The sequence below is a fragment of the Quercus lobata genome, chromosome 2 (genome assembly GCF_001633185.2).
Source record: "Quercus lobata isolate SW786 chromosome 2, ValleyOak3.0 Primary Assembly, whole genome shotgun sequence".
NCBI lineage: Eukaryota > Viridiplantae > Streptophyta > Magnoliopsida > Fagales > Fagaceae > Quercus > Quercus lobata.
In genome coordinates, this window is record NC_044905.1 from 26,720,133 (window position 1) to 26,746,246 (window position 26,114).

At 33.8% G+C, this 26,114-nt stretch overlaps 3 protein-coding genes across 8 annotated transcripts; 2 read left to right on the forward strand and 1 right to left on the reverse strand.

Annotated features, from left to right (window-relative positions):
* Positions 1-297: 297 nt before the first annotated feature.
* LOC115975136 lies at positions 298-6,072 on the reverse strand. 3 transcript variants are annotated; one of them, XR_004088088.1, is made up of 6 exons: positions 5,810-6,072; positions 4,592-5,559; positions 4,376-4,448; positions 3,476-3,671; positions 965-1,280; positions 298-638 (listed from the first exon to the last, which is right to left on the reverse strand). XR_004088088.1 is itself a non-coding variant. In XM_031095806.1 (5 exons), exons 1-4 carry the CDS (start codon positions 5,927-5,929, stop codon positions 3,525-3,527), a joined length of 1,308 nt encoding a protein of 435 aa, XP_030951666.1. In that variant the 5' UTR covers positions 5,930-6,072; the 3' UTR covers positions 298-638; positions 3,476-3,524. The 3 variants fall into 3 exon arrangements, 1 of the variants encoding a protein (XP_030951666.1); XR_004088087.1 differs by lacking the exon at positions 965-1,280 and adding an exon at positions 1,563-1,646; XM_031095806.1 differs by lacking the exon at positions 965-1,280.
* A 1,952-nt stretch (positions 6,073-8,024) lies between these two features.
* Positions 8,025-12,312, forward strand: LOC115975138 (protein FAR-RED IMPAIRED RESPONSE 1-like). 3 transcript variants are annotated; one of them, XR_004088089.1, is made up of 4 exons: positions 8,025-8,269; positions 8,385-8,484; positions 9,539-11,715; positions 11,820-12,312. XR_004088089.1 is itself a non-coding variant. In XM_031095808.1 (3 exons), the coding sequence occupies exon 3, from the start codon at positions 9,543-9,545 to the stop codon at positions 11,529-11,531; it is 1,989 nt and encodes a 662-aa protein (XP_030951668.1). In that variant the 5' UTR covers positions 8,025-8,269; positions 8,385-8,484; positions 9,539-9,542; the 3' UTR covers positions 11,532-12,312. The 3 variants fall into 3 exon arrangements, 1 of the variants encoding a protein (XP_030951668.1); XR_004088090.1 differs by lacking the exon at positions 8,385-8,484; XM_031095808.1 differs by having other exon boundaries at positions 9,539-12,312.
* Positions 12,313-19,409: 7,097 nt separating this feature from the next.
* Positions 19,410-24,084, forward strand: LOC115975139 (probable cinnamyl alcohol dehydrogenase 1). 2 transcript variants are annotated; one of them, XM_031095810.1, is made up of 7 exons: positions 19,410-19,697; positions 20,032-20,126; positions 21,456-21,569; positions 21,760-21,990; positions 22,762-23,047; positions 23,164-23,314; positions 23,440-24,004. In XM_031095810.1, the coding sequence occupies exons 2-7, from the start codon at positions 20,038-20,040 to the stop codon at positions 23,634-23,636; spliced, it is 1,068 nt and encodes a 355-aa protein (XP_030951670.1). In that variant the 5' UTR covers positions 19,410-19,697; positions 20,032-20,037; the 3' UTR covers positions 23,637-24,004. The 2 variants fall into 2 exon arrangements, with proteins under 2 accessions (XP_030951670.1, XP_030951669.1); XM_031095809.1 differs by lacking the exon at positions 19,410-19,697 and having other exon boundaries at positions 20,020-20,126; positions 23,440-24,084.
* Positions 24,085-26,114: the final 2,030 nt, after the last annotated feature.

Sequence of the window (26,114 nt, forward strand, 5' to 3'; positions counted from 1 at the left end):
TGGTTCTAACTGCTGGGCGAAACATGTGACTTTCTGATCTCGTCTCACCATTTATATTTTATAGATCGGAAGGTTTACCTTACGTGACGGGTTCTGTGGCAAGGTTCTGTGGCATCATGCAAGGTTCACCTAGCCCTTTGTTTTACACTTTTACTGGATGCCTAAATTGGCTGCCAGAAATCTCTCCCTCTCTCCTTTGATGGGGTTAGAAGGTATTCGCCTCTTGGTCCAGTGATAGACAAATATTATCAATATGTTTGAATTTTCACTAAATCATTTGCAATTTGTCTTACTTCATAAGGATATGCTGTACTACTTGAAATTGAAACAAATCCTTGGCTTCATATCAATATTAATATACAAGAGAAAATCTATTTTCTTTAGTTTGGTAGAGCTGCTTAACTACTATGAGAAAATCCCTGGGCGTTTCTAAGTAAAAAGTCGTCTAAAAATGCATAAGCTACTTCTCAAAATTGGCAAAAAGATAAAAGCACCTTTGCTTAGCTGGGAAACTATTATTTACTTCAAAGTAATTCCAGTTACTATCCACCTGCTGCTGTGTCAAAATCTCTGCACAGAAGTTTGCTTCCTGATATACTTATCATACTTCGAAAGGCCAGGATCTATTAAGCAAGCTCCTGCAATTGGACAAAGGCACAGGCAATTAGTAGTCAAATAATGAAAGACTAGAAAGAAGTCCCCATTAGGATATTCCTGTAGCTGTGTTCCCATGGAAAGAGTAGGCCTTAGGCCATAGCAGGCTGCCCAAAGTTTGGTTGCCAAGCTGGTGGCATGCCCTTAGTTTCCTAACATCAAGATCATCTTTTTCTTTTCACTTTCTCCCGAAGTTGTAATTAACAGAGGATTAATTAATTGTTTTTACTATTTTTTGTGCGCTATGAATATCATCTCATGCTATCAGCTTGATCATAATTTTGGCAAGTCCACATGTTTTTGGACTTACCAATTACAACTTCTATGGTCATTTATCTTCAATCTACAGTCAACCTTGGCAATTTCCTCCATCCAAAATGCTAGTTACAGGAAGTTTTATTCATGGGTTAAGTTTGCTCCTGTGCCCTAGAAACAAATTTATCCTGCCTTGCTTTTCTTTCTTCCTCTCATAAAATGTAAAACCTTCATTGACAAGCAAAAAACAGTAGTGAATCCATTTGATATATATACATGTTTCATCATTTAAGAGGTCTTCCTGGTATATTATACACACGTACAGTTAGACTTGACTAGGAGAAAGACCCTGCTGTCACCCCTTTCACTAGCTGATTGACAAAAAAACACAAAATGTTGTAACCATTTGTTCCATTCCTTTCACAACCCAACAAAAAGCATGACCAGAAATTGTTACATCTGGTCAAGTACAATAAGATTTCCTTAATATATATATATCCACACCACAAGAAGAGTTGACATTATAGTTATATTAGTGGTCGAATAAGAAAAGACAGCATAGTACGTTGTATGTTAGTCATACATTAAGGCTAACAGAAGGTCCTGAGAACTTATCCAGCAAAAACTAAAAAGCACCTTTTGGTTCTTTTTACCTTTGGGTTGCTGTCATTTTGATCCCTCAAGAATGAAAAGTTGCAATTTAAACCTCCAATAGAATTGTTGTCAACGTAAACCATCTGTTAAAATTTGGATTACTTCCAGTCATTGTCATTTTATTTTATTTTTGATAGGTAAGAAAAAATTTATTCAAAAAAGGAATTCTTTATGCAAAAAACATAAAGCAGCCACAAATTACAAAAGAAACAGAAACTAATGCACGAAAGAAACGACTCTACAAACAACAGGAGAGATTCACTAGGTATGCGTTTGGCATTGGCTTAAAAAGCCAGTTTTTTTTACTATTCAGATTATTTTTACTATTATTCATGGGTTTCATTGCACTTTTTGATAATATTCATGGGTCCTACTATACTATTTCAGCTACCTTTTAGCTTTATCTACAATACTCTTAGCAAACAGTTTTCAATTTCAGCTAAATAAGCTGTTCTCAAACAAACACTAGATGTGAGTCCCCAAACCCCAATCAAACAAGGTGCCAACAAAGGAGCCAAGCAGCTGATTGCCTGAACTCTCCACATCCTCAAAAGTGCAACTGTTGCGCTCCCTCCAAGTACACTATATCAAACACATCAGAATCAAATTCCAAATGTTGGATGAGGGTTTCCCCAACCAATTCTTCCATCCAAAATGAAGATCAATCACCTTTCTAGGGAAAACCCAAGAGATCCCAAAGGCTCAAAGGACAAAACACCACAACTGATAGGCCTTCTCGTAATGAATCAATAAATGGTCCATAGTCTCTCCACTATACCTACACATACAACACCAATCTACAATAGGGAAAGTGAAACCTCTCCTCCTCAAATTATCACCAGTGATAGTGAGTATCCTCCCCCAAGTCCATTCAGTTGCTGGCATTTTAACCCCTCAAGCAAGAAAAATTGCAATTTAAATCTCCAATAGAATCATTGTCAATATAAACCTTCTATTAAAATCTGTTAGTACTTAGTAGAGTGCCAATAAATACTCCAAACTAAGTTGTTTTTGGCAGAACAAATTAAAAAAATGTTGTTTTGCTACATTTATAGCTTACAGTTGATGAATCTTGATTAAAGGATCACAATGACAAAAATCCTAAAGTTGAAGGTTTTAATTGCAACTTCTGAAAATTGAGGGACCAAAACAACAACCACCTAAAATTTAGAGGAACCAAAAGGTATTTTAGTCTAATTATTACTCATTAAAAGCATCCAACCTCGAGCCTTGTATAACTTATGTCCTCTTAGAAGGGAGCTGTTGAAAGGTGGTTCTATATCATCCATGGAAAAGTATATGAATATGGAATCAAGTAAAATTTGAGTTAAATGTAATGGCAGGCTATTTCATAAAGTCATACACCAATATACTTCTTTTTATATGCAAAGAGTCTTGAACCCACAGCCTCACCCTCCACCTTTTTTGACAAGAGGAACAGATAACATTTAAGTTGGAACTCATTAACATCATAAACCAATAAACTTAAAAGAATCTTGACTCTAATTTTCATTTTTTTTTAATTACTAAATCTTGACTCTAATCTTCATCCACAACATTGGTCATATCTTCAATGTTTTGCCATATGTTGGATGTGATCTTAAGAGACAAGAACACTAACCAACTCCAACTCCAGAAGAATGTTTTACATCAAATCACCACTCAAAGCCCCCTATGAACTTGGTCATTCTAGATTTATAGTATACGAGATGCAACTTTTGACAACATTTTAATTATGACACCACTACTAAGGTTGCTTAAAAAATTTAGGAGTGAGTTACACAATCATCATAACACATATCTTAAATGGAACATGAGCTACAATCTTCCACCCTTTAGATCCACCCGTTCCAAAGCAGGTTTCAAAAAATAAAATATAATGATCAACTAAACTATGAAATAATAAAATTACCTTTGTCATCTGATGTACTAAGCAATTCAGTCAATCTTCTCTTAATTGTCTAAGGCTCTTTGGCCAACATCGTCCTCCATTTATCCTTGAGATCTTCTGGAGTTCGACTCTTATGAAATATGTGACGACCAAGTTCCAAAATTTTCCTCCAGGGGACATTTTTTTTGGCTGAAGCTGAAACATGATGCACACCTTCCTGCAACATAAGAGTGCTTGATAAAGTCAGATGTCAATATGCCAGACATTTAATATCTCCCTCCCTCTCTCTTTTGAAAGACAGCTTCTAATCTCAGAATTCCAATTGTGCTCTCTCTCATTTTTCTTTTCACAGATCCTTGACTTAAGAAAAAAAAATTATACATGTTCTTATTTTAAGCCATCGTTTTCTTGTGCATACTATTTTCATACTTGTCTTGTGCCCCCTTGAGTGTCTAATGTACTTATTTATTTACCACCCAAAAACCGCCACTTTCTACCACATACTGGAAGAAATATATACACCCACAAATGGAAAAACTTTAGTGTACTGCTTAGCTCTTTCAAATTACATATTTAAAAAAATAATAATAAAAAATCTCTAATGAAAAAATTGGAATCAAACAGCAAAGATCATGGAAGTGGAACTTGGATACTATGGCAAAGAAGATAAAGAAATCCAGCATTATTAGGTTGTCATATCAATCTTTGTTTAAGTTTAGATCTCTTAGTGAATATCAAATATATTAACACTGCATGTATCTGGTCACACTATATCCATGAAAATTAATCTGTTCATATTTCCAAACAAGTGTTGTGATACCAAAATGAATTTATTAGAATGGATTCTTGATGTTTTCTATTATTAGTGAAGATCGAGCATAGCTCTAGACAAGCAGGAGCACTGTGTCCAAAAACATATACCTTTAACATACTTTCCTCTTCAGCTGTCCAAAGTAATCTCTTTCGCTTTGCAGTAGGAAAAGGCATTGTTGTGCTGCATGTAGAAAAGCAAATTAACTAACCAAGAATAGTTGGCACACACCAAACACTATAAATAAATATTCACCCCAAATTTCCACTCTCCAGATTAAACCTTATTTAGAAAAAGGAAAACCTTATATGACATGAATAACTCACAGTTGCTTAGTCGACACTTGAGGTTGTCTTGACTTTTTGGAGGCAGCATGTTTCTTATTCTTGGAGGTGACCTTTTTCTCTGTGGTGCTATTTTCCTGAGAGGATAATTTCCTAGGTGAATCATCATTCTGAGGGAAAGCCTTCTTTTGGGCTCTTTGTTTGATTCGGCATACTCGTGCTGCAAGTATCTCCATATCTGAATCCGTAGTTCCAGAGGCAAAATTGGCATTTGAAGTCTGCTTTGGTGATTTTGGCTGCATTTGTTCTTCATCCTTGCTTCTGCTTTTATTTTCCTCAGATACCTTTAAACCGTCCTTTGATCCTCCTTTTGATCTATCAAGTGCACCATCTGCATTCATCTCTAGTTGTATGTTTTCTACATCTTCTGCAAATTTAGACTGATGTGCTTCAGAAATGTTTTCCTCGTGTATCTTTAGACCGCCTTGAGATCCTTTTGATGCATCAAGTGCACCATCTTCGGTCATCTGTTCTTCATCTGTATTATGCTGATCCTGACACCTCTTTTCTTCCCCATCTTTCTGCTTTAGCCCATCCCCACCAACGGCATTTGTACCCAAAAATTTCAATAAATCCTCCTTTGCCAATTCAGCCTTTTTTCTCAGTTGTTCTTTCTGTACAAACGCTCGTTTGTGCAAACAATATGGGCAGTAGAATTGTTCTAAGTCGTCATCAGATATAAGTTCCCGACTCACGCACTTCTTGTGGAGAGCAATTGGGCAGCCAGATTCAGCACAAACAAACACATGTCCGCCTTGATTGCATATTATACAAGTCTGTTTGAAGCAATCAATCTCCATACCATCGTCTTGAGTAGAAATGTCATGAGAGGTAGAGCAATGGACTCTTGTTTTGGAAGCAAGAGCGTGGTCAACCAAATCAGGAGCTACATCATTGTGTAGCTGAGCATTGAGCATTTCTCCACAGACGCTATCTTCGTCCAGTGTGAACTGAAGATAAATTCTCACGCATTAAGCAAAAAACAGGAACAGGTAATTCTTAAATTCCCAAAATAAACTAGCGAGGATTTGCATAATGCATGCCTACATAATTATACCGCAGATTAAAAAAATAAAAATAAAAAAGAGTTCAAAATAAACACAAATAGATATGAAATTGAAAACCTAACGAACAATTGTAAAATTGCAATGTTAAACAAATATAGAAGAAGAGAACAAAAATATGAATGAAAAAACAAACCTGATTGTGTTTGCGATTGAAGAGCATAGGAAGTGAAGTAGTAGTAGCAGTGATAGAAGGAGAAGAAGAAGTGGAACGATTGTGTTTGGGCCTACCCCCGCGCCCACTCTTGCTTCTCATTCTCTCTCCGATTCCGATCACAACAACATTTCCTTTTCCCTTTCACTCCCCCCGTTTTTCCCATTTCCCAGGATACAGGCCAAAACTGTATTCCATTTCTGCTCCTCCCTCCTGGCCCAACCAAATAGGCCCACCACAGATGATATCGGAATATTCTTTTTTGTAACGAAGCATTTATATTATTATTATTATTATTATTATTATCTGCATATATTTCTGAATATATTAAGAGTATTCAGAAAGTTAGTTATTGTTTTTTTTTCTTTCAAAAATACTCATAAATTAATTAACTAACAACTTAAAAATATGGTTAAAATAGTAAATTGAAAAAAAAAAAGTTAGTTTTTTTTTTTTAATGTAAAAAATACCCTTACCTAAAACTTAAAAATGAGGTTAAAATAGTAAATTGACAAAAATAATAAATTTCTACTTCTAGTTCTTACTTTTACGTTGATTTAAATTTTTACTTCTACTCACTATCTTCCTACAAAATAGGATTACTCTTTTGTTAGTTTTAAAATTCCTCCAATTTACAAAACACACCCTACGTATTTTTTTTTTACTTCATCACAATGTATTTGTTTCTTCTGTCTTCTTTTTAAATTTCATTACACCCTTAGTTAGTTTTTTTTTTTTTTTATTAGAAAAAGTAGAAATCTCAAATTATAATAAATGCAAATTATTAATCTTTACCCAAAAAATAAAAGAGCCTCTGAGTACACACTCATGTTATTATTATTATTTTGTCATTGATAATTAGATGGTAGGACAGGGAGATTTAAACCCTGTATGTTGGAAGTTGAACTATGAAATGAGAATTACAATTATTCTATCCAAGTTACACAAAAGAGTTCATTTGGTTAAATTTTGAGCAACGAAATTGGTCACCCTAAGAGTATAACTAACCATTTGGAGAAAGAATTCAAAATCAACTTATGCTCTATTTGTTTCGATGTAAATGTTTTCCCATTTTTCATATCTTTATTTGCTTGTATAATATAATTCCGTTGATTGAAAATTTGTATTTTAAAAAAAATATAAAACAAGTGTAAAACATTTTACAAAAATCTTATTTTGGGCCTTTTTCTCCCTCTCTTACACTCGCCCAAGCTAGTCCAAAGAGGGCACCCACAAGTGACAGCACCACCCATATTTGACTCCATTTATCATTGGCGACCAGTCTGGCGAACTCTATGAGAGGACGATTTTGAATCTTAGCATGTTTTGATGTTAGAGACATTGTCACAAGAGGTCTAAGTGAGCCATTATCACCACTACGCCGTTGGTCATCATCACCATCAATGCCTTTGAGTCATCTCTCTCTCTCTCTCTCTCTCTCTCTCTCTCTCTCTCTCTCTCTCTCTCTCTCTCTCTCTCTCTCTCTCTCTCTCTCTCTCTCTCTCTCTCTCCACAGATCTACCATGGCTTCACCTCTCACAGCCATGTTGCTCCTCACTATGCCTCTCACATATCTAGTCCTTTGTCGCATCCTCCCTACACAAACCTAGTTCTCCTTACATTCAAGTCCTTCTAATGCACATATATAGTCCTCCATCACTAGTGATTTTGATTTAAGAGAGAATTTTTCATTTTGTGTAAATGGATTAGTTGGATTGTGACTAAAAGTGGATGATAATGGGTTCTGTGTATGAATTTTTTGGGCTGTTCATCGACTCATCGTGATGGATGGGTTGTGAGATGGATTTTTTATTTTATTTTACATTGAACCAAACATTTATAAATGTCTTTTAAAGCATTTTAAGGAACACCCCAAATATGGTAAAAACAAATATTTTTTAGCGAAACAAACAAAACATAAAATAGTATATATGTTAGAGCATTCTCATCAAAGCTGCCAATCCTGTAATTTTTAACACCTATTTAGCGGTTTATGTGGTTAGAGAGTAAACGCAAAATATATTATTTAAATAAAAGTAGAGAGAAACTTTAGTGGTAAAAGAAAGAATTAATTTATATATATATATATATTTAAATGACAGATTATTATTATTATTATTATTTTTTGACAATAAATGACAGATTATTTGATAATGAGTAAGTGGGGGATAGGATAATTGGCATCAGGGTCCAGGGATAAGCTCAGTCAGGCAGCCCACTAGTGTGACACTGTAGAGCTAGAGGAGCTCTCTTTTCTTTTCTTTTCTTTTGTTAATTGTTAATATATTATGAGTGTGTAGTACAACCCATAATTCCTTCTCCTCTCTCTCGGATCTCTTTCTCTTCACTCTTCTATTTCTCAATTGCGGACTTCAAACTTCAAAACCCAACTAATAAAATCCAAACCCTAACCTTCCTCATTTCCATTTCTGCTCGGTGACGGTGAGTTTCCTTTTTCTTCTTCTGTTACTTAAATCTTTGTGATATGAGTTATGATTTTGTATCGCATCGGCATTGCATATTCAATTTAGCTTCCCTCCTCGCCTTTTTCTATTAGGCTTTACTTGCCGTGGACCCTAAACTTCTCACTGTTGCGATACCTTCTTCTTCTTCTTCTTCTTCTTCAGACTTCAAAGTTTAGACAGACAGCTCCTCTGGTACTATTACTAACTATGAACTTTCTTCTCTATAATAATATACTCTAAATATGCTGCTATTATTCACTATCTCTTTCATCTTCCATGTATAACTTTAAATTTATTTATACACACTAAAGTTTACATTTTTTGTTGTTGTTGGAGGGAATTACTAAACGTGTATATGCTTGTAATTAGCATGCTCTGTTTTGTTTATTTTTATTATTTTAGTCTTTGGTTCTTTTTCTTATTGTATTATTTCTCTGACCCATCAATTCTTTTGCTGGCTGTATTGTTGCTCTTCTCCATCAAATGGTTTTGTTTTAATCAATTTTCAATTCCTTCTCCACTGTATACGATTTTTTTTTTTGAAAGGATCTGTAAGGTTTCAGGTGCCTTGGCGTATTAGTATATTTTTCTTTTCTAACAAACATGTGCTTGGCATGGTATTGCTTGGTGTACTAGTTTGCTTATTGACATAAATGTTGAAAACGGCCAGCAGGTTTTAGATTGTAATTAATCAAGTGGCTCCACATTTAATTTTGAAATGAATTCTCAGCTTGATCAACCATTCTAATTTTCCAAGTTCATACAGTCCATAACTTTCATTATTCATGTACTATGATTACTTCACATCGTAGCTGGTAAGCATCAAGGAATACCCAAAATTTATATTTTAAAATCTGGCCACTTCTTTCTTTCTTTTCTTTTTTTGCTAAATAAATTCTGAAACTTCACATGTTCCTCATAGTCTTTTGGTATGATTAGCTTGCCTTATTTGATTGGAAAAACAATCAATAAGCAAACTGTTACAAATGTCCGTGTCCTTTCATAACTGTTAATATCCCAACTGTGTGACAAGGTTTATATCATGCGCTTATGATATATGGGAGATTTTGATTCCTTTGAGTTTGTGATCCCCTGTCATTTATTTAATTTTATCAGAGATTCTAACCCATTGTTGGAATACAAGAAATAATCTAGAACCTTAGAAACATCATTGAATGTTGAAATTGTAATTTTTATGATTAAAATGACGTTATATTCTGATAAATTTTTATGCATTATATTGTAGAGGCATGGAAGAAGAAAAAACAATTGGTTCTTCACGTGTGGAGTTGAATGAAAATAATATTGAGAATGCAACGGAAGAAACAAGAAACGTAAAAGACAAAATAGAGGATCCTAAGGTGGGAATGATGTTTAACTCCATTGATGATATAATGAAATATTACACAAGATATGGAAAGGAAAAAGGTTTTGCAGTGGCTAAAAGAAGTTCTAAAAAGGGGGATGATGGAGAGGTAAGGTATGTGACTATTGCTTGTAATCGTGCTGGAAAGCCAAGGAATAGATCTAGCAACCCACTTAAATTGCAATCAGAATCAAAAACGGATTGCAAAGCTCAGCTTAGGGCGGTTTTATGCCCGGATGGAAAGTGGATATTGAATGCCATGGTACTTGACCATAACCATGGATTGAGTCCAAGCAGAACTCGATATTACAAATGCAACAGGCTACTAGAACCACATGCAAAAAAGAGGTTTGCATCGAATGATAAAGCTGATATTAGAATGAAGAAGAATTTAAAATCATTTGTGGTTGAGGCAGGGGGGCATGAGAATTTGTCATTTGTAGAAAAGGATTGCAGAAATAAACTCAGCTGTTTACACCTCAGGGAAGGAGATGTTGCTGCAATGCAAGATTTCTTTTTGAAAATGCAAGTTGATAATTCTGACTTCTTTTACACAATGGATTTTAATGAAAATGGTCGATTAAGGAATGTATTTTGGGCAGATGCAAGGAGTAGAGCAACATTCAAAGAGTTTGGTGATGTAGTCATGTTTGACACAACATACTTGGTTAACAAATATGACATTCCATTTGCTCATTTTGTTGGGGTGAACCATCATGGGCAATCTACATTGCTAGGATGTGGATTGATCTCAAATGAAGACACAGAGACATTTACATGGTTATTTCAAACTTGGCTTAAATGCATGTTTGGATGCCCTCCTTGTGCAATAATTACAGATCACGACAAAGCCATGAAAAAAGCGATAGAAATTGTTTTCCCTAAAGCACGACATAGATGGTGTTTATCGCATATCATGGAAAAGCTATCTAAAAAATTGAGAGGGTACAAAGAATATGAATCAATCAAAATTTGTATGCAAAATGCTGTGTATGATTCCTTAACAAAAGGAGAGTTTGAAGAAAGTTGGGGGAAGTTCGTTGAAAAATATAAACTTGAAAGTAATGAATGGTTACTTGGGTTGTATGATGAGCGTCGTCGTTGGGTGCCTGCATTTGTGAAAGATATGTTTTGGGCAGGAATGTCAACTACAAAGCAGGGTGAAAGCATGCATGCATTCTTTGATGGGTATATCAATTTGAAGACTGCTTTGAAACAATTTTTAGACCAGTATGAGCTTGCTATAGCCAAAAAAGTGGCAAATGAAAATAATGAAGATTTCAATTCTTTTAACTTGTGCATTCCATGTATCACTCATTATGAAATGGAGAAGCAATTTCAAAGTGCTTACACAATTGCAAAATTTAAAGAGTTCCAACAAGAGTTAATTGGGAACATTTGTTGTAATTTGTTTTCATGCAAGAAGGGTACAGTCTTTTCAGAATATGAACTACGTGAAGATGTATCACTTGGAGAAAGACATCGACCTGCAATTTTTAGTGTTTATGTTAATGAGGATACCAATGAAGTTAACTGTAACTGCCGGTTGTTTGAGTTTAGGGGGATATTGTGCAGACATCAAATTATGGTGTTCATTCATAGGGAGGTTTATCGAATACCAGACAAGTATATCTTAAAAAGATGGAGTAAAACTGTCATAAGGAGCCACAATAAAGTTCGGATAAGTTATGACAACTGGTTTGTGAAGCCTGAAGCACAGCGCTATGATAAAATGTGCAAAGACTTTTTTGAGGTTGCCAACTTAGCAGCAGATTCTGAAGATAGGTGTGAGAAGGTGATGGCACAAATTCAGGAATTAAAAAGGGAGTTTGAAAATGAGGAAGGTGTTTGTGGAAGGAATAAGCCTATTTAACGGTTTAGCCTCATGTGGAGATGATCTTGCAATTTCAAAAGAAAGTAGAAAAATACTTGATTTTGTTGGTTTTTTGTTCAAAGAGCCACCGACATCTAAAAGGAAACAATCTTTCCATTCTACGCAAGTATGATTAGACAAGGGTTTGGCATGCACCCTTTTTTTTACCATGATAACGAATCAGGTGCTCATTTATTCCCTTAGCCATTTTTATAGCTTAAACAGATTTTACAACAAAGTTGAGTGTCTTTAGCATAATATCTATTGTCATTCATTTTTATATTTTAGGGTCATCATCATCCATCTTGGAAGGCAATTTATGATTTGGCAGCAATCTATCCCTCAAGTTTCACCAGATTGATATGAATGACATAGTGAAAGCTAAAATCCAAGATTGCACAAAGATGGTAGGAGTGATACAAGTGCCTGTGATAGATAGGGCCAGAATGGTCTTTGGGGTCTCATTCTGTACCCTTGAGTTCACATCCTTCATATCCCCAAACCTACATGCTCCTCTTTTTTCTTTTTTAAAAATACAAAAAGAAAAAAAGAAAAAAATTGAAGAGTTACTTTTATTGTTATTATTTTGTATAATTATGTTTCTGCAATCTTAAATCTCAAGTCTGAACTGAACCCCATATTTGTTTTCATCATAAACTGGTTCTTGTCTAATCTATAGGTTGTCTTTGGTCTCCCAGTAAAGGAAATTTCATCTAGGTCTTGGTCCTCATTGTTTTGTTTTTTTGCATTTGAATATAATAAATATTTTTTGATGATTCAATGATTGGGGAGGGAGGTTTGAACCTTAGATGTCTCTGTTGGAAATAGTAGGAGGTGCCAACCAGCTTATCTTCAAGGCTCTTAGCATTTAAATATAATAAATATTATTTATATATCTATATAAATTATTGGTTTGTTATTATTTATTGTCTCTTTGTGAAAGTTAGAGGTGTTTTATGCTTTTTAGCTTTAATGGATCACTCATATTTGGGATATTTTTGAATTGTAAATTCAGTATACTTTCATTTCTATGTTTTATGTTATATCACCTACCACTGTTTCATGTTTCATTGTCAAGGTCACTGAACCAGTCCCCTCTTCTGAAACTATGAATGCTAAACATAGGTGATAGAATACAATTGTTATATAGAGACGTCCAAAATTATTTCAGGTGTTTGATTGATTAATTGTATCATCATGTAAGAAATAGATTTAACTTTTATGTGGTTAAATATTTAAATATAATTTTTATCTAACTAGCTCTCTTTTTAATATAATTTTTAATTAAAATGCATACACAGGATGCAAATCTTTAAGCTTTGTCGCCAGTAAAATTTCACTGAGCCATTACTTCGAATGCTTGGTGAACAGTGTTCTGCAGTATTACCCCCTCTCATGTAATGGACTAAATAATTTAACCAATTTTACATTGTAGTACCTGTATTTACTCTCAGCATGGGTTTATATAAGACATTTAATCAGGATTTGTATTTCATAGAACCTTCCTATATTTCATGTCATGAGGTGAGCTAGCCTTGCCCTTCAGGCATATTGTTGCTTTCTATTTTATATTTGAGTAAAAGTGCTCTTGAAGTGGAAATAAAATTTTTCATTTATTTCTAAAAAAGGACGCTCGAAATAAAATTTTCCAATTACATATATTAAAAAAAAAAAGTGCTCTTGAAATATTTGTGAATAGAGTATTTCAATGGGATGTCAGTAACTTGCAGAAGAGTGGTTTCAAATCCTCTTTATGCAAATCAGCTTGGGTTGTCTGTATGTATCACACTGGCGGATTCAAAGGAATGTGAGGTGTTTCATGTCAGAACTTGGGTTTCAAATTCTCTTTATGCAAAATGACCCTAATTTTATTTGTGATAGGATTTTATGAAGCAGGCAGAGTATTTCTTCTTCCTTTATAAAGGGAGGGTAGTGTAGGCCTTGTAGGGTGTAATGTTTTTGTGTTTTTTTGCTGTTTCCCTTATGCTGTGTGTGTGTTTGCATTGCAGATCTGTCCCGCAGTAGGTTTTTTTTTTTTTTTTTTTTTTTTTTTTTTTTTTTTTTTTTTTTTTTTGTGTGTGTGTGTGTGTGTGTGTGTGTGTGTGTGTGTTTTATATCCAGGTTCTTGAAATGTAATATGATAACAATTAAAAAAACTAGCCTCTGAGCACGCACTCACGCGCGTGCCCAGAGGCTCTTCTATTTTTTAGGTAAGGGTTAATTTAGAACATGTATTATAATTTGGGATTACTATATTTTCCAATCACAAAAAAATCTAGGGGTGTGATGAAAAATTATTTCTCCACACATGATACTCATCACACCCCTAAGTTTTTTTTGTGATTGAAAAATGTAATAATCTCAAATTATAATAAATGCTCTAAATTAACCATTACCCAAAAAATAGAAGAGCCTCTGAGCACGCGCTCACGCGCGTGCTCAGAGGCTAGTAATATTCTTAAAAAGTTGTGAATTTTTGTGACACATTTTGATTTCAAATCCTAATCTTTATCTGTGTAGTTGAAAAAATCATCTTCTCTACGTGCAAATAATAGATCAACAACCATGGTTAAACTGTAGGTGCAACCAAATATATATATATATATATATATATATGCCTTGAATTTCATAGCAAAATCAAATAATCAATCAAACTTCCAAATTCCAAATGGAGTAATAGTAACTCTGAGAACTAAACTGAATGCTCATAGTAGTACAAATTTAAATTGAAAAATTAACATAAATTTTAAAAACTAAGAACTATCTACTATGACTATAGCTCATCACTGACTCCCTTCCATCTCTCTCACCGCTATTAATGCTAACAACTATGTCGTTGATGATCAACTACAACACTGCCCGGGCTCAACATCTTTGGAGACAACGTTGGCTTCATTTTAAAAATGGGTCACTCACCTGAGAAATAATAAGAAAAATTTTAGACGTTTGCAAACCAAATATTTTTTACAAACACCTACAACACGTATTTAACCACAAAAGCAACGGACACAACTCACCACATTCCCCAAATTATGAAATGCAGAAACATAAAAGAAAAAAAAATGAAGAACAATCAAACGTGAAGAAGAAAAAGAATAGGAGGAAGAGAGAACACCACTTAAAATAATTAGGGAATGCCTTTATCATCTATAATATACAATATCAACTAATTAGTCAATAATTTCAAACTGATAACCACAAAAACAAAAAAAGAGATAAAAATATTATCATTTCCATACTTTGAAAAAGAATTCGCACCAAAGTGAAACAATTAGAGAAAATATTTAAAAAAAAAGAACCAGTACCACAAAATTAAAAGCAAATAGATATTAAAGAGACTGAAAAAAAAAAAAAAAAAGAGGTTGTTCGGTGGGAGGATATTACCAATTACCAAAGTCAAGTAGATGAGTGGATTCGGAATGGCTCTAGATCTAGACTCTAGAGTGGCAATAGAAAAGAAGAATGGCCAAGATTTGCTTTCTCTCCCCACTGGCCAAATCTCTTTTTGGCAGCCTCTTCTTCTCTCCACCTAAAAACAAAATATATATAGATACTGGATAAATAAAAGATGAGAAGAAAGTGCATTTGTTTATATAAAAAATGGAGAAAGTGTGAACTGCAAAGAAACTGAAAAGGAACTGATGAAAAATGCATTTTACAATGAATTTGGTTTACAATTTGTTGTAAAAGGGAAAAAAAAAAATTGAGTTTAGTAATTGTATAAGTGGAAAACGTGGTTGGCAAATTAAAAGCAATTTTTTAGGAGTGAAACATGGTAAATCTAATCGGTTTTAAAAAGGGGAAAAATGATTTTGTTAATTTAAAAAGTTGGAAACGTTCAATCAAAATAAAAAGTGGAAAGTTATCAAAAAAAAAAAAAAAAAGTGGAAAACTAACGTGAGAGAGAAATGGAGAAGTGGGAGAAAAAACTGTTTTTTTTTTAGCTAAAAATTAGGAGTTTTTAAATTACTAATTTTACATGTCTAACCTTATAATTTAAGCCTTAGAAACAGATGAATTTGAGGGTATTTTGGGCATAAAAATTAAGGAATCCAAACAGGGGAAGCCCCTTAAATAGTAGTATAGATAATGTTAGTCAGCCAAGGAATACACATTACTCTATAGGGAGATCTTTATGACTGTTTATAAGACCATTAGCATCCGGGAATGCAAAAAAGTTCTATTTTGCATCCTTAAAACCTACTTTATTTATTTTACCATCTTATTTTACAACTCCTCCAATATCTTAGTTTCTATTTTTACACCCAACTCATTAAAATAATATAAACCATACAAATATATATATATATATATAAATTATATCTCTTCCATTCCTCTCTTTCTTTGTCTTTATTTCTCCAATCTGTCTTGATCTCCCAAGCAAACCAATCATAACCACCACTTCACCACCACACATGCCCAGCAAGGTAGCAACCACCACCACTCACCCCAGCAAGGTAGCAACCACCATCACCCCACCATCACACACACCCCACCAAGGCAAAAACCACCAACAAAATAGAAGAAGAAGAAGGAAAAAAAAAAAAAAAAACCAATCACCAAGCACAACCACCACCCAAACACCAAACCACCACTGACTGACCACCAAACACCAAAACCACTAATTCGGCCACCCAATCACCATACCAACACTGATTCGGCCACCTAAACACCAACCCACAACTCATCCCACACCCACCAAGATCCACCAAAACCCACAGCCCATCTGACCCACAATCCCCACGCTGCCACCATCACATCACCCATGACCACTAGAAACCCACAGATCTTGTCTCCACCATAGCCCCATCTGACCCACAGCCCACGTCTCCACCATAGCCCCACTCTACCCACAACCCACAACCAAGAAAAAAAAAACCTCCAAATCAAGAGAGAGAGATGAAAAAAGAATAGAGGAGAGAAAAGATAGGGATCAAAGACAGAGTGAGAGTGATTGAAAAAGAAAAGAAGAAGAGAGAGAGGAGAGAGTGAGTCAAAGATTGAGAAGAAAGAGAAGAGAGAGGAAAGAAAAAATAATATTTTATTTATCCATCCCTGCTACAGTAGGTTGTATATACCCATACTTATTGTAGCAGGTTGCAAAATTTTTTTAGGTTTCCATACCCGGATGGAGCTCATTTTTACGAGTTTAGTGTGTATAATGCTCTAAGAATACTAACCATATGCATTATTTAAATTAAACATGTGACTCATTAAAAAAAGTTATGTAATTAAAACTACATTTGGATGACCTCTTTTTAGTGGGATGATGGGAGATTCCTTCAAACTGGAATATATATATATGTTTGCAAATATTTTTTTTTCACCATAAATACCTACTAGAAAAGATCAATCTAAATAAGAAAATCTTACGAAAAAATGAGAGAAAATAGAAAATGAAGTGAATCTTAAACGATGCCTTGATGAAGTTGTTACTAGGAATTAAAAAGAAGAAAAAAATAATAAAAATGAAGTTGCTGCTAGGAATTAAAAAGAAGACAAATAAATTAAAAAGGATTTTGTAAGATAACGAAATGATACAACATAATAATAACAATGAAAATGATCATAATGAAATTTAAATAGGTTAAAAACATTTCCTGGTTACAAAAAAATACTAAGTTATTTTTTGAATAAATTTCTTACTTAAGTTTACTAATAATACTTGTTAGAATTATTTTCTCAAAAGGAAGTTTTTATTATCATTTTTTTAAATTGATGAAATTCTACCTAAAATTAATTGTCACCAAAAAATTAAGTAAATTATTTTATTAATTCAAAAAATATATGCTAGCAAAACCTAGACACAAAAACATAATTAGTAATTCTACATCTTAGAAAGAAGAATAGAGTTTAATTAATAAAAATATTTATAATGGACTTTAAATGTAACAAATGTCCACTTAAAAAATGCATAGTTTTAAAAACCGGACCGGATCGGCCAGTCCAATCGGTTCAATTGGGAATCGAGAGCTAGTTCGATCCGGTTAAAACTCCCAAAACCGGTCAACAATCGGTCCAAACCGGAAAACCGGTAAAAAATGGGGCAAAAATCGGGGTTGAACCGGAAATTAAAAAAACGGTTTGATGTCCGGTTCGGTTTTTAAAACCATGAAAAAATGTTGTCTTAGGCCTCAATTTGTATTGAGCCTGCCTTGCATTTGATGATAATTTTTTTTTTTTTTTTTTTGCTTCATGGTAATCATTATTATTATAGAGCCTACCACATACACTTTCTATCCAAATCTAATACCAGTTAATGTAAGATAAGGAATAGAGAGTGTATTAGTAGAATTCGATTCTTTGTGGGTGCTTGAAGTTATTTTTTGTTAGTTAGGACTTAGTAGATGCTACCTCTGGTTACCAATGCATGCAGCAAACCTCTCTTAATAGGTGAGTTCTACATTTATATTGAGTAATTAAATTTGATAATTATTATTTTGAATAAGTAACAAAGGAAATTTACGTGGGTTAGTTTAACTAGTAAAATCTATTTCTATTATATTGAATCTTGTTTACATACTAAAGAAACATATTCATATTTTGACTAGATGATAAATAGTAATCTTTATAAATGCAATGAAATTAAATAAGCTTTTGAGGTTGCACAATTTGAGATGTCATTATAGAGTTTGGCTTACTTCCAATACTTTTTTAACTGGAATCTCATTTTGTTTTAATGGGAAATTGACACATCACTCATTAACTAAATAAAATGTGAAGATTAAAACCCACTACCACTTGCTATTGTGTATTTAAAACAAAATGACACATTCAATTAAAAAAGTATTGAGGTAAGCCAAACCCGTCATTATATATATATTGATAATTCAAAATTTGGGGATGAAGTATTTCAACTCTAGACATTTTTTTGATTGCAAAGCTTCCATTTGAAATAAAAGTCTGTTGGTTAAACTATTTTTAATTATATTATAATTCAGCTCATTTGCATTTTTTAAAATTAATGATATGTAATATAATTTAAATTTATTTACACATGGTAATAAATGAGTATTAGTTGTAAATTGTGTATCGGGGGGATATGCCACAAGTGTATATGTCAGCGCTATTTTTTCTCTTCCAAAATTTTTTATGTGATAGTCAACAAAACTAAGAAGTATCTATTCTAAGGGGGATTCTCAGCAACAAAAAAGAAAAAGAAAAAAAAAGAACCTGTTCTAAGGGGGATTCTCCAAAAAAAGAAAAGAAGTATGTACTAGTACTATGAAATAAGAAGTACAAAAAAGAAATACTAGAAAGTAAAAAGTGGTGTTAACGGGGCATCTTATGTCATATTGTTTTACTTTATGTTAGATTTTTGATCAATTCTGTAGAATGTAAAGTCAATAAAATTAACACTTTGAGTGTCAGTTTGTCACTTTAGTAATATATTTAGCCAGCGTTTGGATTGCGCTGAAAATCAGCGTGTTTGTGTTTTTCAGTTTTTTAGATTTGTGGTTATTGTTTATGTACTGTTCAATGAACAGTAACCGTAAATTTTGACTTTTCAAACTTTTTTCAGTTAATCAGTGCATATCGTGTACTGTTTATGAACCCACAAATTTCACTTTTCAGTAACTTTTTCATTAAAAATGGGTCCCACGATACTATTCACACATTTAAAAATTATTTTGTTACAGTATTTTTCAGTTTTCAGTTTTCAGCGATATCCAAACGGACCCTTAGTCTCTTCTTATTAGGTGAACTTCCCAATATTTCATCCTTACCGGGCACGTTAACATTTCCCAAAGTAAAATATCACCATCACGTTGAAATTTATAACTTCTTCAGGGACAAGTGGAGATCAGATGGTGGTCAATACCCAAGAAAAGATGAATGAGTATCCAAATTGGGTGGGTTAGAAATAATCGAACGTAGTCGGGTGTAATGTAAAGAGCCGTGGTAAGTATCATCATCGTGACTACCTATAAATACGAGACTTAACGCAGCACCTTTGTTTTCATCCAATCACTTATTGTCTTTACTTGGATTTGATTAGATTGGATTGGTCTTTTATAGTATAGTATCTCTCTTTCTGTCACTCTCTCACACTCACTCTCTCCATAATCCATATTCTTGTTCTCACGTTTGTGTCATCAACCAACATCCTCCCTCCTAACTGGTAACCCAGCACAAATCTGATCTCTCTCTGCCTCTGCCTCTGGGGTAAGCCAACGCACACTTTAATCTCAAATCTATTACAGTTGCCGTTATCTGAAGAACTCCAGTTTTGGATTTAATTTATGAATGCCCCAAATATTTTTATAGCTGCTTTTCTGAATTCCATTGAATATATAAATTAATAAAAAAGATTACCTTTTTTAATTTGATATCGGTGCCTCTTGTTTTATCAAAGCTATGACTATGAGCCTCAATTGCTTGATTTTATTAAATGTTAAAGTGGGAATGCTTTATAACTTTATTTGATTTCTTTCTCCAATTATATTTTCCTTTGAGGAAACTGGTGTTTGATTGCTTACTTTATGGTATGGTAAACCAGTCCAAGATGAGCTCCTTGGCTGCAAAAGATGATTGCCTTGCATGGGCAGCAAGAGACCCATCTGGAGTTTTATCACCTTACAACTTCAGCCGCAGGTTTTCTTCTTATTTTTACTGTTCTTCATTTTTTTCCATGCGCTACTTGTCAATTTTTTATAACGCGTTTGGATGTGGCTTTTGTTTGAAAAGCTTATTTGCAAAGTTGATCAAACTGTAGTTATATTTTGATCTAAAAAAAGTGAGACTTCAAGAAAATATACAAACGCAAATAAAGCTAAATGGCAAATGGGTGATATCATGTTTTTAAGAAAACTGAATAGGGTGTCTACTTTGATGTTTGTTTGAGGCTTCAATTTTTTTTTTTTGGATAAGTAATAAAGATTCATTGATATTAAAAAGAGAGAGACACCCAAGTACACAGGGGTGAACAAATAAAAAATGAACATTACAAAAATCAAGTAAATCCAAAATAGAAGAAAAAGGATGGTTCCTCCACACAGAGAACCAGTGCAATAAAGTTCTGAAAAATAGAAGCTTGAGGTCAGGCATGGAACTCTCATTGTCTTCAAAACACCTTCAATTTCTCTCCTTCCAAATGCACCACATCAAACAATGAGGAACAACCATCCATATATCTCCATTATGATGGCAACCAAATCGACCTTGCCAGCAAGCAAATAGCCCAACAACAGACATTGGCATAACCCAATAAACTCCAAATAAACCAAACACCATATCCCACAACTCCAAAGCAACCGGGCAATGAAGGAAAAGATGGTCAACAATTTCACAATTACACTTGCACATATAACACCAAACAGTTTCAAACTTTGAGAATGCCTTGCAGAGTTGCAGGTCATATGCTCTTGCTTATACTTATGTTGTGCTTCCTAACCATGTTGTTTAGCCTATTAGTGGTCATATAATGTCAAATGAAGCATGGATTAGTGTTCAAGTTCACTTGTTCATACAAATTTGTATATGGTAGAACACAAGTGGGTACTAGACCTGATGATTCCTTTCTTGACAAGAATAAAAGAAACAAATGAAAAGAAACTCTAAATGTGCTTGAAAGCACAAACATATCGATCTTTTTATACATTATGTTATTTTGTTGAGGTGCTTTTGTTCTCTTAGATATTCATAATGGAAATGATTTGCTTAAGTAAATTAGAAAAAAAAAATAGAAGTGATTTGCTTAAGTTGGTGAAATTATTAGTTAAAAAGGTTACTTGGAAGTGAGTTACATATCTTGATCTTTCATATCATTGGTTAACATTAATGGTCCCATACATGAGTTCCTCTATGATTTTAAGAACTATGATTAAATGATACTTGAAATTTTCTTGATGAATTTGTTTTTCTTGATTACATAATTTTATAATATATTCTAATTATGAATGGATCTTGGGAAATTTTATTCAGGGCTGTTGGCAGTGATGATGTTTCATTAAAAATTACACACTGTGGAATTTGTTATGCTGATTTAATTTGGACCAGGAATTTTCATGGGGATTCAAAGTATCCTGTAGTGCCTGGGTAAGTGAACCAACGGTATACTATGAGTAGTCCTAGCTATCCCTGAACTGATGTATTCTTTGAATGGGACTGTGCACATCCTTTGTATCAGTCTCTCTTCCTCCTTCAATAAAATATTTACTTAAAAAAAAAAAAAAAAAAAAAAAAAAAAAAAAATCCTTGAACTGATATATCTTTACCTGTGCAATAGACATGAGATAGCAGGAATCGTGAAAGAGGTTGGTTCCAATGTTCACCGCTTCAAAGTTGGTGACCATGTTGGAGTGGGTACCTATGTCAACTCATGTAGAAGTTGTGAGTATTGTAATGATGGACAAGAAGTTCATTGTGTAAAAGGATCAGTTTACACCTTTAATGCTGTGGACGTGGATGGTAGCATTACCAAAGGAGGATATTCCAGTTACATTGTAGTCCATGAAAGGTAAGAATTCTCTAATGCTACTACATTCTGTTCCTTTATTTTCCTTTACATAAAAAATTCACAGAAAAACATTACCTTTCTGGCACCCAATTAATGGTTGGTATCTGCTGAATCTTTAAAGCTGTTGCTCACATTAGTATGGTATTCATATATAAGTCTCTTAACCTCATGCACTTCCTAAATAAGAAGGGTCTTGGTTCATACTAATCGGAGTTAATGTGACCTTGTGAAAGTTGTGTCAATTCATTTTATCATTTTGTGGAAGTGATAAAGGGTGTTACATGGACGTTGTAGAGTTTGGTGGCCAGGTAAGGCTTCCCAGGTGACCTACGTGTTTGGCAAATTCACAAGTGATTGAACATAAGCTACATGCCACCACATATGTGGCTAGGTTTATAAAAAGTTCCATTATCATGCTGTTCTCTCTCCCCTCCTTCCAGTTTATGACATATTTGACATTATATTCTTGTTCATTGTTTTAATTCTTTGAATTCTCTTTATTTTACTTGGTACTAGAGCCTTCAATGAAGGAAATCAAGGATGGCTGTTCACATCAATATATAGATCTTGCTTATGGTTGGGCTTTTAGAGCTCGCAGTTATCCTTTGCATGCCATTAGGAAAAGAAGATAATTACCATTTCTTTGTTATGGTTCAAAAATAGTCAATAGCAACCATAGTTTGATGAAGCAACTTTAAGATTTTGGAATTGAGAATTTGCCAAGTTTTTAACACAGGTTAAAGTACATCAGTTTTGGCCTTGAATATGTAGGTACTGCTTCAGGATACCTGAAAACTATCCATTGGCTTCAGCAGCTCCTTTGCTTTGTGCTGGAATTACTGTGTACTCTCCCATGGTGTGTCACAAAATGAACCAACCTGGTAAATCTCTAGGAGTGATTGGGCTTGGAGGTCTTGGTCACATGGCAGTGAAGTTTGGAAAGGCTTTTGGGTTGAACGTAACAATTTTCAGCACTAGCGTATCCAAGAAAGAGGAAGCCCTGAGTTTGCTTGGTGCAAACAGATTTGTAGTCTCATCTGACCAAGAGCAAATGAAGGTAGATTTACATAAAACTTCTTATAGAGCATCTGTTGGCCTGTTCATGTAAGCAATGCTGAAATTGATGAACCGTCTTTAAGTTTTGTTGGATTGATTGTTGCTATGTTGTTGTAGGCCCTGGCTAAGTCATTTGACTTTATAATTGACACAGCATCTGGTGATCACCCATTTGATCCCTACATGTCACTGTTGAAGACTGCTGGTGTTCTAGTCTTGGTGGGGTTCCCAAGTGAAGTCAAATTCAGCCCTGGAAGCCTTAATATAGGTACTTAGACAATTCCTAGATTTGAAAATTTCTTGAAATCAAAGAACTCTTTTGTTGGATAGTGTTACCTTTCTAGGTTTTAAGCACCACAAGTGTAATGAATTGCACGCATTGACTTTTTGTAGGTAATAAAACCATTTCTGGTAGCGTAACAGGTGGTACAAAGGTTACTCAAGAAATGATAGACTTCTGTGCTGCTCACAAAATTTACCCAAACATAGAAGTAATTCCAATTCAGTATGCAAATGAAGCTCTTGAGAGACTAATAAAGAAAGATGTGAAGTACCGTTTTGTGATTGATATTGAGAACTCCTTGAAATGACACTGCTAAAGAAACCAGGAATTCCTCCTCTCAAAAGCATACAGTGATTGGCAATTGTTCTTTTTTGGATGGTGGGCATTTAATTCTATTAACAAGCATTTGGTGTTGCTCTTCTGCATCATACAATAGCCTGAAATAAGGGAATAGGTCTTTGAGTGGTTTTGTGAGAAATGGCTTTATAAATACTTTTGTATCATTTTCTTAGGTCTTTGAATGGTGTTGTGAGAAATGAATTAGTAAAAGTTCGAAGTATGGACTTTTAAACTGTTGTGTTTTTGTGTCCTCGTCTTGTGGCTGCGCAGCAGGCTCTACTTGTAGGGAATATGTCATTTTGTTTGGGAGTTCTTTATTTTATTTTGTTTCCCGGAGACCAAACTGAAAAATCCCTCAACCAGAATATCTTTGTTTAACACTCATAACGCTAAAGATTTGTTCAGTTAAAGGTAAAGCTCCATATCGTATAAACTCTATCACTAAATTTCTGTAGTTAAAACTTTACTTCCTACGGTAATGCTAAAGGGGGCCAAAATGGCCCATTAGCATTAATTTTTGAAATATTTAGCAACAGAGCACTGTTTCGGAAATAATTAGGGAAATACCACTTTTTGGGCCCTATAGCGGCGTTTTCCTGCAAAATTTTTTTATAAGTCCCATAACAGGTTCAAGGGGCCCTATAGTGGCGTTTTTAAGCCCTATAGTGACGTTTTTGGGCCCTATAGCGGCGTTTTCCTGCAAAAATTTTTTATAAGTCCCCATAACAGGTTCAAGGGGTCCTATAGTGGCGTTTTTAAGTCCTATAGTGACGTTTTCTATAGCGGCGCCCTATAGTGGCGTTTTTTAAGCCCTATAGTGACGTTTTCGGGCCCTATAGCGGCGTTTTCGGAAAAAGTGGTACTTCCCTAATTATTTCCGAAACAGTGCTCTGTTGCTAAATATTTCAAAAATTAATGCTAATGGGCCATTTTGGCCGCTAAAGGGTATTAAGACTGTTTGATAGGCCTTCTCTAGAGGTTCTTCTTCTAAAGATTGAAATTACTTCCATCTTGCCTAGCTTTTCGCCAACTTTGGGAAGCTTTTATGCTTTTTAGAATCATCCAAAGATTACTTCAGCTTGTCATGTTTTTGTTTTTGATTTTTTAGAGTAGTGCTTCTCATGTATTTGAAAAGCTGTGGATTACTTGCATCTTGGCTATGCTATATTTATTTATTTTAGGCAAAAATATTGTTTCCATCGATCAAGTCTCATCCTAAATTTCTAAAAGTATTATTTTCCCCTAAATTGTTGAAAATGTTATATTTTTTTGTCCTTTATTAACTCGGTTAATTCTCATCCTAGGTGGTACTATTTTTAGCATTAGAGAATTTACATGTTTGACGTGGATCAATATATTGGTCAAGTGGCACGAAACTATTGGTCATATGCACTGTACAGATCTTTTTAAGGTTTGGAATAAATAATATAATGTTTTCAATAGTTTAAGGACGAAGAACTCATTAAAATTCAGGGACGAAAAACAAACTTATGCAAACTTTAAGAATGCAAAGAATATTTTATTTATAATTTATATCTATATATATCTAAAAGTTGAACATAGCGTTTATTATTGTTACGCTCTTGTTGAGCCATATCAGCAGCCACATCATCCACTTATTTTCAACATTTTTTTTTAACTCTTTTTTTTTTTTCCCTTATTAATTTCCCAACTTATTGTTATAGTTTCTCCAACTTATTGTTATACCTTTTCATTTCCCAACTCTTTTTATCTTCCTTAATTTTGGCTTTTCTTATTCCCCTCTTCTTACTATAAATTTACAGTTCTCTCTCTCATTCTATACATAGTTTTCCCACTTACAAAATGTTATTTCCCTCTCTTTCTCTTTCTCAAAATTTTGTCTTCATTTTTTGGAGCATTTAAAAAAAAAAAAAAAAAAAATTTCTTGCATCTCTACTTTAGGTTGATGTGATTAAGTTGTTATCTTTTTTCTTCTCTTTGATTTCAATCATTTCATAGATGTTATCCTATTGTATTTTAAAGATAATATATAAGAATATAATGTTATTTTATTACATAATATAACATGACTTGGATAATTTGGTGTTTATTACTATATTTTTTATTTTACTTTTTTTCTTTTCATATTATTTTCTATAAATTTCTTATTATTTTCTCTCACATTCTCTCTTGAAAAAGTGGTTATTCTCTTTTATTTTTTATTTTTTTATTCTTTCTCGAAAATTTACTTTACTTTATATTGATGAATCATTGTGATTTTTCAAACTCTATGTTAGGTTCATACGTTTTGGTGTTGTAGCTTTTAGTTCCCCAATACAAGTAGTATCTCTATCTCTCCTATAGTTTCGGTTTGATTTTTGTTTGAGTTAATACTTGATTATTTTGGAAGTAAGAATTTGAGTTTATATCAAAACACAATCTTGGCTATGCTAATTACAGATCGGTATTCGGTCTATTTTTGTCC